The sequence below is a fragment of the Anoplopoma fimbria genome, chromosome 5, assembly GCF_027596085.1.
Source record: "Anoplopoma fimbria isolate UVic2021 breed Golden Eagle Sablefish chromosome 5, Afim_UVic_2022, whole genome shotgun sequence".
Lineage (NCBI taxonomy): Eukaryota > Metazoa > Chordata > Actinopteri > Perciformes > Anoplopomatidae > Anoplopoma > Anoplopoma fimbria.
The window spans coordinates 11,199,200-11,217,679 of NC_072453.1; the positions used below are offsets into that span (position 1 = coordinate 11,199,200).

General features: G+C 39.4%; 1 protein-coding gene across 1 annotated transcript in view; it reads left to right on the forward strand.

Annotated features, from left to right (window-relative positions):
- grid1b (glutamate receptor, ionotropic, delta 1b) overlaps positions 1 to 18,480 on the forward strand; it is a 428,151-nt gene that overhangs the window by 368,281 nt on the left and 41,390 nt on the right. The window contains 1 exon segment of the mRNA XM_054598809.1: positions 2,716 to 2,835. Within this exon segment, the coding sequence (XP_054454784.1) occupies positions 2,716 to 2,835 (120 nt within the window).

Genomic DNA, 18,480 nt, shown 5'->3' on the forward strand with positions numbered 1-18,480 from the left:
CTGTGTGCTATTACTACTTTTTCCACCATCTACTAATGAATGCAGGTCAACATACTGTGTGTAAAGGAGGTGCATGCCCTCTTCTGTTAGAGATGCAATATAAGGCTCAATGACTAGACAACTTAGACCTTTTCCTTCACAATCTTCCATCTGTACAGTTAGTAGTCGGACTTTACTGTTCAATACTGATGGAGAGAGCAAACAGGGTCAATCAGTGAGCTCGCAAATGTTAAACTTCAGCTCTCCAAGAAGGGGAGAGGCTATTTCGGTCTTTGTCATAATAGTGTCTGTCTGACATATAAAGTTCTGGAAGGGCAGACACGACCAAAACAAGCTTCTCCTCCATTTTCTACAGTGACATCACCAGTGTTTTTCTGAAAACTTTTCATCTTGCGGCGCTTGGAGCGGCCGCTCAAAAAAGGCAATGAGCTCAGAAATAAGACGCTGGATGCAACTTTTCTAGGCGGTCACGTGCACTCTCTCCTAATTGGAATAATTAAAAAACTTCTCCATTCAAACGGGGAACGAACAGCGGCATGTTTTTTGTTTAACCTGTCCACTTCCGTTTCTCACTGGTCCTGTGTGTTGTTGTTTTTTGCAGCCTTTCTACCTCCTGGTTCATAATTACGTAGATAATTTGATGAGACCAGCTTTGTTTAGAGGATCTCTTCCCACGTTGCCACAACTGCCTCAGTCCTGATTTGAGATTCAATTATTTTAGACATGATAATCTGTTCCAAAACACTTTGAGTAGAGCTGATGGTTCTATTCAGCAGCTAAGACGTTTTCTTCAGGTTACTAAAGGTTACTTCTGTTTCTTGTAGCTGTGATTGCTTGTTTTGAAGCTGTCATGTCCATAACTTGATATCTGATTGAGGCTCTCATGACCTTGTCTCCTTTGTACAACAAGATTTTCCATCAGAGTTAGACGTTTTGACAAAACTGAGCCCTTTTGTACAAGTAGCCCCACAGTGATGGAGTCAGGTGATATTTATTTATGGTCAGTGGACAGATGGAGGGTTGGAAGCACCGCTGACTTTGTAGCAAGCCGCTCGCAAACCAAAACAAACATTACCCGACATTATTCTCCTCCAGATGACAACGACTTGCGACCTTTGCAGCTGACAGACGAACGCTTAGCCCGCCCGGCCTGCAGTGATGGGAGTCTTCAGTCTTGCTTTACGTCCTACGAGAACCGATGGAAGTCATGAAGGCACATTTCAAGCGTGGCCTTTTCAGTGAAACAGCACGGCCGTCACCGGCTGCTTTCGGCTCTGACGATATCATACACGACACGTTGAACGTCTCGTTCTGTTTATACCACATGAAGGCAGGAAGCAGATGTCGCTGATCATGAATTATTAAGGCTGAGCATTAATTAATAAACTCCTTCTTCTTGCTTGGACTGGAGGTTTCCATGGGGATGTCTGTGGGTCATCACTCTGACACCAACAGGCTCGTTTGAGATGAGCTGAGCTGAGCTGAGCTGAGTCTGGAAAATGGACGTGATCAGGCGACAGCAGTGAAGTCGGTTTTCTGCGGCCTTCAAATAATAAACAGACTTGTAGTTTGCCGACCTCGTTTAGATTTGTTCATATTTGTAAATATATATTTATGTGGAAATGTGCGTCTGTCTGCATTGCATCCTCACAATTGTTCTTTTTATGTCTGGCTGTGAAACACTTTGCTGCTCGTTTTGTTATTTGTTACATAAATAAGCTTTATTATTATTATTATTATCACTGTTATCAATCACACAAGATATTTGTTTTTAGATTAAACCTTCATTGCATAACATGAGACTAAAATCCAACAACGTAGCGTTAAATATTACAATTTCACAGAAAAATAGGATTTTCTACAAAACGTGATGTTTGTTGTCAAAACAAAGAGCCAATCAGCTATTTGATCCGACGACAGCCAGGCTCATGAAGGTGATGGAGAGCAACTGCGGCGTCTGGCTCTAAAAACTGCGGCTGCCTCGATGTGGTCGGAATCAAGTCGGACACAAATCTACCCAGAATGCATCGTGCTGTGTTTGCCAGTGATCGATTCTGCACAGGATTGGCTTGTCTCAAATGAGCCTACGATCACACATCTTAGCAGCTCACAAAGCATCATGGGATTGATTTTAAAGGTACAGGGAGGGCGGTAGTTTTAAAGGTCGAAACTCTAAACGTTTTAAAGGTTATGTACCGAAAAAGCTCTTTTTGACGGAAGATGTAATTCCACGTTTTGGCCACTTATCTTGGCTTGTTTTTTGTTAATCTATCTCTTTTCCTCTCCACCCCCTCCTCTTAACCTCTTTCCCCCTTCGTTACTCTCTTTGACCTCTTTTTTAATATCTTCTCCACGTCCTCCGTCTTCCTGTCTCTGTCACTTCATTACATTTTATCTGCATGAACATTAAAGTTAACAATACTGGCGAGGTCTCTTTTACAACGGGTACAAGATAAAATGCGGTTTAATAAAAGTAGCTGCTCATTTCCGTTCCTTTTGTGCCGGAGCAAAGCCCTCCACGCTAAACAGCTAAATGTGTCACTGAAGTCCAGAACAACACGTCTGTTTGTGATCTGACGTGCTTTCCAAACCTGTTAAATACACTATAAAGTAAGAGGTCAAGAGAAAGGAGACTCTGAGGTTTATTAGTTTATTGAACATATAACGTGTCCAGATAATCCTCCATGATTTATGATGTCCTCTCTCTTCCTTCAGGGAAACATCACAGGTCTGACGGGGACGATGGACTTTAAGGACAGCGGATCAAACTCTCACGTCCAGTTCGAGATCCTCGGCTCCAGCTTCAGCGAGACCTTCGGCAAGGACATCAAGAGGGTGAGTTCACGACGTTTTCTCTAAAACCGCTGAGCTGGAAAGAGACGGTGCAGAGAGAGTCAATCCTGCAGAGCTGCAGCCTGATATTCAAACCGAACGACGTACAGTCTGACATTTCTCTCTTCTTGGGCTTTTTCTGTTCGATCACAAGTTAAGGACAGACTCTAAAGGTGAAGATATCTCCATTAAACGTCCCCAGTTGTTTTCTAACTTTAAGACAATCATTTATTTGTATTGCAAGGTTTTTAAAATATACAAATGAGGCATTCTGGTATCAAATATGTGCTCATTTTCATACATTTCCAGAAGATGTATCCAAACATTGGATAAAGCCAGGTTCAAAATTATTGTTTCCTTTTGTTGACATATTAGATATTTAGGATATCTCTTTGTATCACTCCATAAATTAGAAAATACTGTCAACAGACATAAAAAAATATAATAATAATATATATTGTATTCATGCTATGAATGATATATAAACAAACCCCTCTGTAAAAACCTTCAGAATATAGAGAGGAATAAAACTGTAAAGTTTAGTGTATGTAAGAGCTGCTGAAGTGGAGATTTCTGGATCAGAGTCTGAGAAAAAACTAATTTAGAGAAATTGGCGTTTAAAGATATGTTTTGTTAAATGACATACATTTTGAAGACACTGAGGCATAATCTAATGGTAACTATTGGTGAAATCTACAGACGTAAATAGACAAAAGTAGTAAAATTTCTTTATTCTTAAAATATGATCCTCATAATCCCATGTGACTAATATTTGCTAAGACTTAATTTCACACTTTAAACTAACTTTGTACACTTTGTTCTTTATAATAATCATCATCCCGTTCTGCCTTTAGTATCCATGAAATCATGTAATAAAGGTTAAACCTATAGATTTAATACGTTGTTTACCGAGATTTTCCTGCATTGCATTGTGGGTTGAATATTCAGATAAAACAAGTATTATGTTAACACCAACATATGTCAAGTTCTCAGTGGCTCATGGGAGCTGTAGTTGTTGAACAGGAACATTTACAAGACAGTCATCCTTCATACGACAACGAGTTCCAACAGTTCTCACTTCATTAGTTTTTCCAATTATTGAAAAAGTTGTTAACTGCGTTGCGTTTGTTCTTGATGAACAGACTAAATAATCAATATTTAACAGGACGACTGAGGTTTTAATTAACTCTCTCCAGAGTTTAATGTCGTTGGGTGTCAGTGTGTGTGTGTGTGTGTGTGTGTGTGTGTGTGTGTGTGTGTGTGTGTGTGTGTGTGTGTGTGTGTGTGTGTGTGTGTCGTACAGTAGATTGATCAATGGGGAGGAGCAATAATTTTGACTCATAAGCATGTTATCACGTTAACTTCAAAGGTGAAGTTCTGTAGGTGTTAAATCTAATAATACTTTTTATTATTAACACGTCAAACTCACAAAGTAGTTCCTCCGAATGAGTCTCTTTTTTCACTGATTGAATCATTTGTATTGTAACATTTTATTTTATAGTATAATAACATTGTACTGCACTCTGAGGGGGTGTTAATTTAAATAGGGCCAGTTAAAAAAAAAGAAATATATATATATTATGAAAGCCATTTAAAACTTAAAATAAAAGGCAAGGAAGGAAACCAGAAATAACTGATGGTAGAGGAAGATGCAATGAAAAGAAAGAAAAGGAAATTAAAGATAGGATTGGGGCAATTAAAAAAAAAAAAAAACCTGATCTTCAGACTTGGAGAGAAGAAAAGGGAAAAGGAGAGAAAAGTAGGAATGATACTAAGAAGTAGAAGAAGAATAAGGAGAAAACAAGGAGAAAGGAAAGAAAGAGAAGAAGAAGAAGAAGAAGAAGAAGAAGAAGAAGAAGAAGAAGAAGAAGAAGAAGAAGAAGAAGAAGAAGAAGGAGGCAACAGATAAAAGCGATGAGATTTTGGATGTAGGAATCTAATAAAATGTAAAATAATAAAACTAACAGTATGATCAACATCCATACAAAAAAAAGAGAAGCAAACTAAATATATATCTTATAGATAGATCTTATATATAACAGTCCCCAGATGGAGGGATTAGATTTTTCTTGTTTTCAGATTCAGTGAATCAGGTTGCTGATCGCTCAGATGAGTTCCTTTTTAAATCACTGATCTGTTTTTACTGTTTTATCAAAAGTTTGAGTATTTAACTGTGTAACATTTAGGAGTATCTGCTGGCAGAAATATAATATTAATAAGTATGATTACTTAGAGTATAATCACCTGAAACTAAGAATCTATGTGTTTTCGTTGGCTTAGAATGGAGACGTTTGTATCTACGTAGTGAGCAGCCATGTTTCTACAGTAGCCCAGAGCGGACAAAAAACAACCTGCTTAGAAAACTCACAGGGAAGACATCGCTGTCGGGAAACCTCTGTTTGTCTTTTGATTTTATTTCTGCACGAACTGCAACTTCCACTTGAAATCCTTATCCCTAAACTAACTCTCTTGCAACTTGTTCAATCGCGCAAATTCGCCGCCATTCACGTTTCAATCACACTCGTTGCTCGCCGTAGAAGTTACAACTGTTTCGAATCTGAAACCTCAGATAGATGAGGTCCTACTGGACCTTTAAACAGTATACAAGCTGAAAATACAGTTTTTTTAGTGTGTTTGGTTCCATTAAACATTCACATGCATGTGAATTATTCAATTTAAACTCTGTTTGACAAGGATACATAACAATTTAGATGATTTAGCAGCTTGTAGGTGCTGTGTGTAAGGTTGTAAGGACACACACACACACACACACACACACACACACACACACACACACACACACACACACACACACACACACACACACACACACACACATACTCACACACAGTAGCTGCAGTGATGAAGATTTAATCACCTGACTTCTCATTCTGAGTTACGAGTCGTTCCGTTACATATTAGCTATTAGGAGAAAAACATGCCCATAGATCTCACACACACACCAATACATGTTATTATTGTTACCTGCACACATAATCACAACATAAAAGCCCTCTCTCTCACACACACACATGAGCTTGAAGGTAAACTTTATTATAAACATACATCATTAACATGTGAGATCTATTGTGTGCTCTTAAGTGCTGACACACAGTTTTTTTTTACCAGCATCTATCTAAATAAAGAATATTAAATGTGAGCGTTCACACACAATGGTCCATTTAAGACGAAGAAGATGCAGGAAGAATCACAAAACAATGAGCAGCTCACGTTCTCATTGATGAGAAACCCACTTTTGTTAAAACTGGCCCTTTTTTTCCCAATGAAATGAAGTTCTGGGCTGATAAACAGGATGGAGATGGAAACAGTACTGACTCTTAATCAGTGGCCCTCAAGGTGTGATACCAAAGCATTGATGCACACTTAAGTGTCTGAGTGAGATAATCCAGGTTTTCTACTAAGCTCAATGCAAACACATTCACCTCATTACAAGATCTATCTTCATATGTTTTTGGATGATATGGCATTTTGCTGCATATTCCTACAAAAGTCCATCCAGTTTTGACTTCCAAACCAGAAAGCAACCTCCGGTTCTGCAGAGTGAAGCTTCATGTGTTAAAGCTGCATTCTCTCTACTGTCCATCAGGGGGCGACTCCTCTGGTTGTATAGAAGTCTATGAGAAAATGACTCTACTTCTCTCTTGATTTATTCCCTCAGTAAACATTGTAAACATGAGTTTATGGTCTCAATCTCTAGTTTCAAGTCTTCTTCAATACAGCATGATGTTCATTTAGTAAATTATGGTCCATTTAGAGTCAAATAGACCATAAAGCAGGGTATGCTTTAGGGCGGGGCTACACTCTGATTGACAGGTCGACACCAGAGAGGTATACGGCGTCTCTACGTCACTCCTCCTCAGTCCTAATATGGTCACTTGTAATGTTGTCACAGAATGGAAACAAACTTCTGCTCTGAAAACACACTCAATTATTAGAACTGAAACTCGTGTGTCTGATTCTGGAGGAGTAACGGAGACGGGAAAGTCAAACAGAGAAGCCTCCACTTTATCTCACACGGACTTATTTCTTTAGGCAGTTTTAAATCTCTGGCTGCTGTGAAAGTTTCATAGAGTTTCTGATGATGCAGGTAGATGTTGTCTCCCCGGCGGTTTGATATCAGACACACACACTGATTCATTTCCTACCTCTACAGTGTTGGTGTTATCAGAATCTCCATCTCCTCTCTATCTCCTCGGGGTCTTTTCTCAAAGCAAATTCTGCCCCACGGATGAAACACCACTCCCCCCACCCGCCTCCAGATCACACCTGATGGAGATTGAAATGTCATTCCCCTTCGTTCCCCCTGGTAACTTGCGGCGTTCGGGTCCTTCACCCCCCACTCATTTGTTATTCCATCTATCTGTCCTCACTTTTCTCATCTCATTGACTTTTGATGTCTCTTCGCAGCAATCTCTAGTCGGTAAATCGCCCTCCCACGTAAAAAAAAAACCCCTCTCTTTTTCCCGTCCTCTTGGATCGGTGGTGGCGGCTGAACGTGTGTCAGAAGACATTATGCTCTCGCCCACAATCCTCAGAGGGAGTGTCGGCGAATTTCTGTTTTTAATCAGACGGCGACAGAAAACAGATAATCTCTCCGACTTCTAGGGCCTAAATCAGCTCCAGTGTTTTGCAAACACGGGCCTGAGGACTCTATGGGGTCCTGCAGCGAGTCCTTAACGGGTCACTCAGCCCAATGAGGCCCTTAATGAAGTTAAGGACTGAGATTATTAACAAATGAGAAAATTAGTGATCAGCTGCTTTTCATCAGTGCTTTTGGCTGATAACTAGAGGAGTGACACAAAGCTACTTTATTAGACATATCTGTATTTGAATGATACTGTGAAAATACAGATATATACTGAAATATACAGATATATACTATAAATACTGAAAGTTTTTCTTTCTCATTTAAACTCCTCGTGCACAAATCTGTATGTTTAGCTGCCAGTGACATTAAATATTTAAATCATACCTTAATTAACTAACATTTTTACAGGAAATTGTAATTGAACCCCACCTATAGAAAAAAAGTATTCTAAAGAGAAGCTTTGTAAGTGTGAACCCTTCAAAATGATTATCATTTTTAGGAGACTATTAGTGGTACCCATGGAAACCAATAGAGATAATAGATTAAGAAAAAGTAATTATTGCCTCCCCTCTTTTCATTGCAACTTCTCTTTTTCCACATATCATCCATCATCCAAACTACAATTTATACAAGATATTTAGGGTATTTTTTAGTTTGTCCAATTTGTAAAAATGTCCATTAAACAAGTTAATATAAAAGTACTTAATAATAAAAAATATGTCGGTGGAGCAGAGCAAATTATTATCTAATATGTTTTGCTGCAAAATGAAAATATCAAATATGTTATCTGTTTTTAAATGTAGATTAATGATAGTGTTTGTGTAATATGTTATATTAACATAATAATGACCCAGTTATTACAGATTACGTGACGTTTTTCTTCACACATACTTAAATGTGAATCAACCCAATTTGAACCAATTGAACCTCATCACTCATGATGGACACATGTTCACATCCATTTTCTGGTCCTCTGTCTCGTCTTTGTCTCTGTCCACACTTTTCTTCTCCCGTCGGACTCTTGTCTCTCACAGAAGAGCTGAAGAGGTTTGCAATTATATTGTTGAGGATAGAAATTACCGGCCCATTTGTCCATAATGGGGACGGCATTGTTACCGGCCCTTCTGAAATGAATCCATTAGAAATGTTGGAGAACGAAAATGAGCCTCAGACGGTACTAATTTCAAATCCCTGAGGTAATTTGGAGTCGTTAACGGCAATTTGTGCCTTTTGAAATCTCGAAGCTTTTGCTAATATGTGTGAATAATACATGGAACAAGATAGATATTTTTCTCTGCTTTACAAAGATGGTGTTGTTTCTATGAGGCGTGGGCGGTGATGAATGGCCGCGGAGCTCTTGGACGTCCCACAAAAAGACACCAATTAGGCTTTGTGATCATGACGGGACTGAGAATGAAGACGCTGTGATGAAAAACAGAAGTAATGTTTGGATTTCAGAGAGGACGGCAGAGAAAATGTTTGAAATATGTGAAACTGACTCCGTCTTGAGCAGCACTCTCTGGAAGAAGAGATCTTGTTTCTCAACAGGAACTTCCTGAATAAATATAGGAAGGATAAATAAATAGTCATGACCAGTACCCGTTATGTTATCTTAAAGAAACGCCACATGTCTGATTATTCTATTATAAATGTTAATTAAGATTACTATGGAAATTATTCATTAGGAATCACCCCACTATTATTGTATTGATACTCAGACAGAGTTGGGTTGCATCCCCAAACTATCAGACTTTTCTTAGTTTTTGGCTGTTGCCATCTTGTTTATTTTTAATGGTCTATTTTACTCTAAAAGGACCATTATTAACTAATTAAACATTCAATTGTTTTGAATTAGACTTGAAACTAGCCAAAGTATCCTCATACAACTTTTTGATTAATATGTTTTCCTACAAAAGTCCAGCAACACCTTTCAATTTCAGCTCGTAACATGGATATGGTGTTTTCAAAATAAACTTCCGTCTTCACAGGAAAACAACTTAGTCAGGTTTAAGCAACAAAACTACTTAGGTTTAGAAAAAGATTGTCGTTTAGGTTCAAATAACTACAGAAGGGCCGTTACTGAAGAACGCAAGTAATGTGCCAAAGAAATAAATAAGCGTTTACTTCCTGTTTCACATGAGGAATGAACGGCGGTCTGTCCACCTCCACTCCAGGCTCCCTGGTCTGTTATTTAGCGGTCTTTATATGTCCTTGTTCCTGATAACTTGGATAACATACAAAATAAACAAATTGTTGGATATCTAGGAATTATGCCGCATTATTTTTTTACCGTAGGTTTAGCTACGAATGCTGGATGAGAAAAGCCTGAACTAGAGATTGAGACCATAAACTCATGTTTACAATGTTTACTGAGGGAATAAATCAAGAGAGAAGTAGAGTCATTTTCTCATAGACTTCTATACAACCAGAGGAGTCGCCCCCTGATGGACAGTAGAGAGAATGCAGCATTAAGACATGATGCTTTGACTTCACTTTTCTGAAACAGTTTGCAGCCTGGTAAATCCAGATCTGAGGACTGCTCAGATATTTTTAATTACATGTGGAAATTCTGGCCTGATCATGGCCTGAGAGGAGAAAATTAATTTGATTCATCCACTGGGGATCAAGAAAATCCACAGTACATTTAAAGGAAATCCAATTAGTAGTTGTTGTTGTTGAGATATTTACATGAATGAACTCAGATTAACGTGTGAAAACATGTGGAGGGCAAAACAACAAGAAATCATTAAAGCAGTTTATAAAATACATCTCTTTCCTTTTTTGCTCGGAGCCACCAATGTGTTCTCGTCTGCTCAGAGATTTTTCTGAATAGAAGCCTTGTGTGGTGACACTGATGGTGAGAGTTACTGCTGAAGTAAAATAATAGAGAAACAGTATACATTTAAAGTTTTGTAATCCAGTGAAGGTTGAATTTAAAGCCCCTGCAGTGGTGCTATTTATCGAACACCCACGGATCGTCTTTTAGATGAACAGAAAAGGTAGAAATCAAAAGCTGGTGAACACACAGAAACACACACACACACACATAAATGTACACTAATTGCTATTCATATTGCTGTGTTTTTCTTTGAAAAGGCCCCAGAGAGCGGAGCTTTGTGTAGATTAAAAACATCAAAGAGGATTCATAACAGTGAAATGCATCAGAGAATATCCTGAAAAGAAGAATAGCATTATACAATTATACAGACCTGTGTGTGTGTGTGTGTGTGTGTGTGTGTGTGTGTGTGTGTGTGTGTGTGTGTGTGTGTGTGTGTGTGTGTGTGTGTGTGTGTGTGTGTGTGGGTGTGGGTGGTTGTGGGTGTGTGTGTGTATGTGTGCTTGTAAGTCTTGACCTTACAGTTTGTGTGTGTGTCCTTGGTACAAATATGTGTTTACCTCAGCATAATTACTTCATAAGGAGTTTGCTTTTATATCACACCACATGGCCCATCTGGAAAGGTGTGTGTCTGTGTGTGTATATGATTGTGTGTGTGTGTGTGTGTGTGTGTGTGTGTGTGTGTGTGTGTGTGTGTGTGTGTGTGTGTGTGTGTGTGTGTGTGTGTGTGTTCTTGCATATCATTATTAATTATAGCAATTTAGGATTCATATTAACTGCATTATGTTGGAATGTTAAAGTCATATCACACTACAGACACTAACAGATCGTTTTGCCATTTGCCTTCCAAACTGGGAGCGCTTGCTTTACTTCAGGGGCTGTCCTGGGGTGAAAACTAAACAGAAAAAGGTTGTAACACTTTTATTGTGAAGGAAGCAAGGTAACAGAAACAAGCAACATCGTCCAGGAGGAGAAATTATTTTTATAGTTTTCTGTTTGACAAACGATGCTAGCCGACAGTAAGAAATGGACTTTACATGACAATATTCACACCTTGGATTCATTTTTATAAAATAACGTTTGATTATTTTGATCGGTCGACCCTAAAGAAATAAAGATAATTGAGAAATGTAATCATATACAGACTTTATTTATTAGTGAGGGGGTCGCCACCTTTTCTCGTCTTTCCTGTTTATCATGCCGGTAAATGGAAATGAAATTGAGCTTTAGAGCTCATGGTTTGTTTAAAATATACTTAACAATCAAGTTGTGTAGAATCTTACCAATCTAACTATATATAATATGTCCATAATTTAAAAATGTTATATTAAACATTTATATCTTCATGCATAAAAATAGCTTAATCGGGTCGACGGGGCGAAAAGTAAGTGTGGTTTAAGACGTTAAAATCCTACGCAAATAATTCAAAGTAGGATAATTACTCATGTTCTGTACTTTATTACAATTTGAGGTACTTTTATACCCACTAAATATTGCTTCATACTTATATTACAGCATTTTTTTACGACTATGTGTGTGAATGTGAACGAGAGGCAAATTATAAAGCGCAATGTGTGATAAGACTGTTTACTATTCAGTTAAGCCCTGATTTGTTCCTCTCTGGTTGATGGTAACTACTCAGTAACTACTCAGTTTAAACAGTGATGGTCACCGTGGAGGAGCACAGGAAGCAGCTCCACCCACAGAGCCTCAAACTCCATCAACACAAAGACGGGTTCATTACAGTCACTGCCAACACGCTCCGACAGGTGACAGGTGATCTCCGGGACGTAAACACACAAGTCAAACACACACCCTGCATTTTAAATCACCACTCAAACGAGAGGAGGAGGTGAAGGAGTGGATAATAAAAGGCGGCAGGAAGTTGAGGAGGGGAGCGGCGTTGTTAGGGGCGGGGGGGTGAGAAACGGTGGCAAACGGTGGCATTTGGTTCTGCTGTCCACGGGAGAGTGAGTTACAGAAATACTGCCGGCGTAGCCTTTTGGATGACAGGAGGGTAAAAAAAAAAGAGGCCTGACATTTGAGGAAAAAGCAGAAAGAAGCATGGAGGACAGGAATAATGCATGAGCAGCAGCGAAGTAGAGATTTATCCGCCGTGTTTGACCTCCGCCGGGAGGAGAGAGCGCCACGTAGAAAAGACTGAAGCTGGATGTGAAAGCAGCACGGAGAGGACTTCCACCTCCGACCAGTGCTGACAGACTTTATAAGAGGACTCTGGAGGATTTTTGTACTCCCAATAATTTGATTTAAGCTAACTTTTATCAGGTTGTCGCTTTCAAATTGAAACCTTTTGAGAGTGAAGACATAACTGCAAGTCACTTGGGTGCAAACATCAAACAGATGCTGAACTGCAGCCTCCAACGTGACAAACCAGTTTCCTTAGATATTAAGTTTAAATGCTGAGAATATGTTGAGAGAGGGAAGTCATGCTGTTCAGATTGTCCGCATGGTTGCAAAATGTTCCTACTGAGCTCATCTGTCAGCCGCGTTAGCAGCATGGGGTGTAGAGATGATAACGTTGGTCCAGACTGAAAATATCTCAACTCCTATTTGATGCTTTGCCATGACATTTTGTTCAGATATCAAGAATCCTAAAAATGTTTGCGATCCTCTGACTCTAGCGACAAAATCAGCTCAAACAATGTACTCTTTTGTTCATTTGCTGCAATATAACAATCCCATAAGCCTCAGCTGTACTTTGGGTTTACTGCTTATCACCGAATGCTAATATGCTAAGCTAAAACGATTAACATGGTTTAAGACGCACTCTATGAATCCCGGACTATTGTGACAAAGTCCCATGCTTCTTCTACCACAACCTCCATTATCATGCAGCAAATATAGTTTCCTCCTAAATGTATTTGGAAAAACAATCAAGTAGTACATGGACTTATTAATCAGAAGACGTGGTTGCTTTTGAATGGCATTAACATTTAACTCGAGGACCATGAAGTAGCATCACATGAAGGAACACACTTTTTTGTGATGTTTCCCTTTATGTTTGTGTGATTCTGTGATTCCAGCATGTCTCTCCTAAAGAGTGTTTACTTTCATTCATCGACTCAAGGTAAGAGTCCATCCTGTGCTTCTGCGAGCTCCCAGCTCTGTCAGAACGTAGAACAGGACATCATGAATGCCGAAGACCAGGGAGAAAGGGAAAGGAACGCCGCACCGTAATGAAGTTGAAGGTCCTGGGCCGACAGACATTCACATCCAGAGCACTGACAGGAAACCGCTGCACCTCAATGCACCATTGAAGAATCAGATGAAGTGCAGAAGTGTATTCACAACCCTGTCGCTACATGTTCAGACAGGCTCGGAGACTTCAGGTGACTGAAAAGCCATTCATCACTTCAGGTCTATTTTGAATCAAGCAGACGAAGCGTCTGTACATTTCATTCTGTCAGTAAGTTTCTGCTGCACATTGGCTCTCGTCTCAGAAAGACTTCAGTGGGGAAATTTTACATTCTGTTCTCTTTAAATCTTGTGGAGGTGAGTTGAGATGCACCAGTGTTAGAAAATTCTAATTTAATTCTCTGATCATTACCGCGAGCACTTCATTTAATTGCATGATGGTATCTTTCTGCACTTAACCTTGGGTTTGAGTAGAATGAGGAACATGGATACTGATTAACGGTGGCATGTCGTTGCTCTATGCAGAATGTGTCATATGCTGATGCTGTAATGAAACACTAAAACGTCCCTCAGCATATTCTCGGAGCATATTTCACATTTTTGTTGCCTCCTCTCCGGCTCATTACCGGCTCCTCTGGCGTCACAGAGCAAACACGCCGGCCGTAAGTCAGCAAAATGAGCCGCAGTTACAAAAACTGGCAACTCACCTGGGAGCGTCTGGCATTTTGGAAAATCTTTTTCGACTATTAATAATCTAATAATTGTCAGCAATAATAGGCGTTCTGCTCACAGTGATGTGAAGATCGGTCTCCTCGGTGCAGAGCACATTGTCTTTATTGTTTCTGTAAGTTTAGTTGTTGAAGTGCAGCTTTGATTCAAACCCTTCCCATCTGCCAACATCAGGACTCCAAGACATCACATTAATCATTTCATCATCAATAAATTATCACCACAAGAGTTCTGGAACATTAGTCAAAGAATGGTGATAGCTGGCACCGTCACCTCACAGCGAGAGGTGTGGATGTGGATGTTAGCTCATATGTGAGCCCTGCGATAGTCTGGCGACCTGTCCAGCACTTGATGTCCAGGATGTAACCTGCCTTCTCCCAATGTTCGACGATCCAATGATCGGCTCCAGCCCCCACAAGACCCTGATCAGAATAAGAAGTTAAAAATAATTGATGGATGAATGCAATCAAAACCCATTGGGGACTCATTGAGATCGCTTGGATCACATCCAGAGGAGTTCTTGGCCACATTCCTTTAGCAGTGAGTAAGCGGATGTGTCCAGGGCCACAATGAAGAACCACCTACTTAAATGGCGTCCTCTCCATGAGTGGAAGTCAAACTCATTTGTGTGCCAACGGCGTCACAAATCACCTTAACAGGCTTTTCTACAACATCCGAAGTTGGAGGGCTTCATCCCAGGCTTTCAACGAAAAAGGTGCCATTGTATGGTAGACTAGCATCGCTCCTTTGTCTTGTATTATCTATTTTGGTTGCTATATATTTTGTTTTCACCATGAGCATAAAATATATGGTGTCATACTATGGTCATACTTTGTATGAATGAGCTTGTCAGTCTGACAGACTTAACTTAAGAGATGTACATCGCTGAAAGCACAACACTCACCAGCAACATTCAGCGTCGGCCGATCTGCTCCCACAAATGGTCTTTTCTGGTCTTTGGAATGTGTGTCTGACATATAGAGCTCAGGATTGACAGACACGATCAAAACAATCTTCTCCTCCAGTTATACGATGACGTCACCAGCACTTTTTTTTTTTTAAGTTCTGAGATTTTCAACTTGAAGCGCTCGGAGTGGCCGCACAAAAAGGGGGAAGAAAAACAACTCTGGGTGCGATCATTGGGAACAATTGAAATAAAGACGCTGGTGCTCAAAAAAGTGAATTGTTGCCTACAAAACAGTTAAAACCCACTATCATTCTGTTTTTGCAAATCAAAATATGTACGTGTTTATTTGCATTTAGAGTGAGGAAGTGAGATCTGATCACAAGTGGTCACCTGAGACACGTGACAGGTTTGGACAGACGTACTTAGAGCTGTCCACTCGTGATCGGATCACCCAGGACATTAGTACCAGGTGGTGATGCGATCATGGTGCTGGACAGGTCATACAAACACAGGACTTGCACCTAGGAGACCGCAGTTTAATGTCCCATGTGAAACAAAAGGTCAACCTCGACTCGTTGGTCAATTATTATTCAGTTACGTGACCCGTTAGGCACTCGAGTACACATTAACGTCAAACCACGCTCTTTTCCTAAACAAACTAAGTGTTTTTGTTGCCTAAACCTAACTTCTGAGGTTTATTTTGAAAATACACTTTTCATGAAAGGACGAGTGAAGGACCGTACGGCGTCATGGCGAGGTGGGAGTGAGGTCGTGTTGCCAGAGCAGGCAGATATTAATCCCTCAGGGTCTGTCAGACGATGGAAGACTGAAGATGGAAGAGAAAAGCTGATGGAAAGATAACTTCCTTTTTATAGAAGGGTGGGTGTCAGAAAGCAACGAGGCTGATGGGAAATGTGTTTCCTAATTTGGAGAAACATAAACCGTAACAATACCACTGGGAAAATAACTCCCTTTGTTTCATAACACATTTTTGCTATTCTCCCCAAAACATCCTCTCTCCTTACTGCAGCAACTTCAGCTCTTACTCGATTTAACTTCTTTAGTTTGTGTCGTCATGCCAGTTTTAAAAATAAGCATCCCTTTAAGGAAGTATAAAAGGTTTAAAGACATGTTTTGGATGTGTTTGACAGATGTTTTAGTCTTTAGCATGACAGCCAAACCCAATCGTTAAAATAGACTTACTAACCATAAAAACAGGAGCAGGAAATACATTACAACAGAAGGGAGCAGTGTGCTCTGAAAATGTTTTTTTATTAAAATGCCACAAAGCTACACGACACTCCTTTAAAAATAAATGACATCTTTTATTGTGCTGTTAAAAATTGAAAAGCCTCCTAAATATCTCATTCATATGACATTAAGGGAACCACCAACCATGAGTCTGACTACAATATCATTATTTTATTTTATTTCTACAACATTCATCTAATATGTGCTGCATCTGTGGGAGCTGTAAACAGACACCATTAACGGGGGGGCTGGGGACACTGAAGGCATCTTGAAAATGTAAACTCTCCAGGCAGCCTCGCTGACTGTCACTCTGAAGCCTCATTACAGATCCACAGGGAACAAAAACCACAAAGGTCACTCATCACTGTTCTTCTTCTTTTCTGGTCCATTCCGGTGGCCATTCTTATGGTTCAAACAGTTCAATGAGCCAGAAGAAAAGTTGGAAAAAGGAGCCGCAGTTAATTTATCTGAGTGTATGTTAATGAAGAACACCCCAACTATCTCAGACACAAAAAGAAAAGATTGAGATCAGGGAAAGGACAGCGGAGCTCAGAATAGCTCCCTGATTATTAGAACAAGCGCTCCCTCTTTCTTTCCTTTTTCTGTCCTTCTCCGCCTCCTTTCTCTCATCTCCATCTCGCTACCTCTCCATCACGCCGCTCGCTCTACGCCTCCTCCTTCTTCTCTCATCTTCAACTCTTGCTTGTTTGTTTCGAGGTCCTTAGGATGGAGGGCTTGGTGAACAGATTTTATAGGCCTTTGAGACAGATTTGTGACTTTGTGCTACATAAGTTACTTGACTGAATCCTTCCTTACATCTTCCAGTTGTTCTAGCAACACTAGCTTTGTGGCTTTAAAGGGAAATATACACAACAGCAACGTCTGGATGCAAGTCGACATGTTGAGATATCGCACCGGTGACGTTTGTCATTATTTCTTCAGTATTAGTTATAATAGTTCCACTGTACTAAGACTATGACTACATGTATGAGTCTCAGTTGAACGTGTTAAATGGAGCTCTCAGACTCAAGTCTGAAATTAAATCTCTCAGCAACTACTGGATGAATTACAATGACATTTGGTTCAGATGTTCATGTTCCCCAGAGGATGAATCCTGATCACTTTGTTGATCCACCTGACTTTTCTTCTTGTTCCACTAATGGTTCAAAATATGGTGGCCAACCTTTTGTTCCTGACTGGATGTGCATTGTATTTATCCTGATGATACACTGTTTTATTTTATCAATGGGTTAACAGATGAAGATCACTGTGACGCTAACAAATACATACTAATATAATTAATATTTTTGGCACTTTCTGGCATTTCTTTCTCCTAGATTTTTTTCTCTAATCTCAGAGAATAGTCATGTTTTTTCTTCTACATTTCAGTTTTTTTCTTGTAAATTTACCACTTTAACCATGTAAATTTGTTGGAACATAAAATTGTATTATATATATTTATTAAACCTACATTGATGCTAATACGCCGTCCTCCTCTTCTATTTAGCAAGCTATAAAAATTGTGTTTTCTACAATAGGAAAGAAGAACCAATAGATTCTATATTTACTTGATTTTATTTATTTTTTGTTTGTTCTTATTTCTTTATTTGTATATTTGCTGATAACTTTAAGTGAAGATCTATCAATAACAAGCAATTATCAGACAACCTACTGCATGTTGTCACCAGAGCTCAATTAACACTTACTATGTTATATCTAACAGTTGCATCATCATTAGCAGAGCAACAAGAAACAGGCAGCATGTTTAGCTGAACGACGCTAATTAAGATGTTCTGTCAGAGATTACAGAGCGTGTTCACATTAACTGTCAGATGGAATTAATCACATTGTGACTGATCTCACTGTTTTATTAGCCCCCTAATGTGAAAGTGACCCATTTTTATTGTTTTTTTCTTTTTACATTGATGCATGAAACTGTACATAAACCGATTAGTTTAATTATACAATACCACGGCAGAGAGCGGGTATATAATTCATAAGAGACCTCATGTGTAATTAAGCTCAGTTTGTCTCTAAAGGAATGAAGCACTCAATGTGAAACAAACAATAAACCGATGCTGAATGGATTAATGGGAAAGTTGAGTCATCCATCCATGCATGAGTGTGAATCCTATTCCACCATCACCTTCCCACCTGATC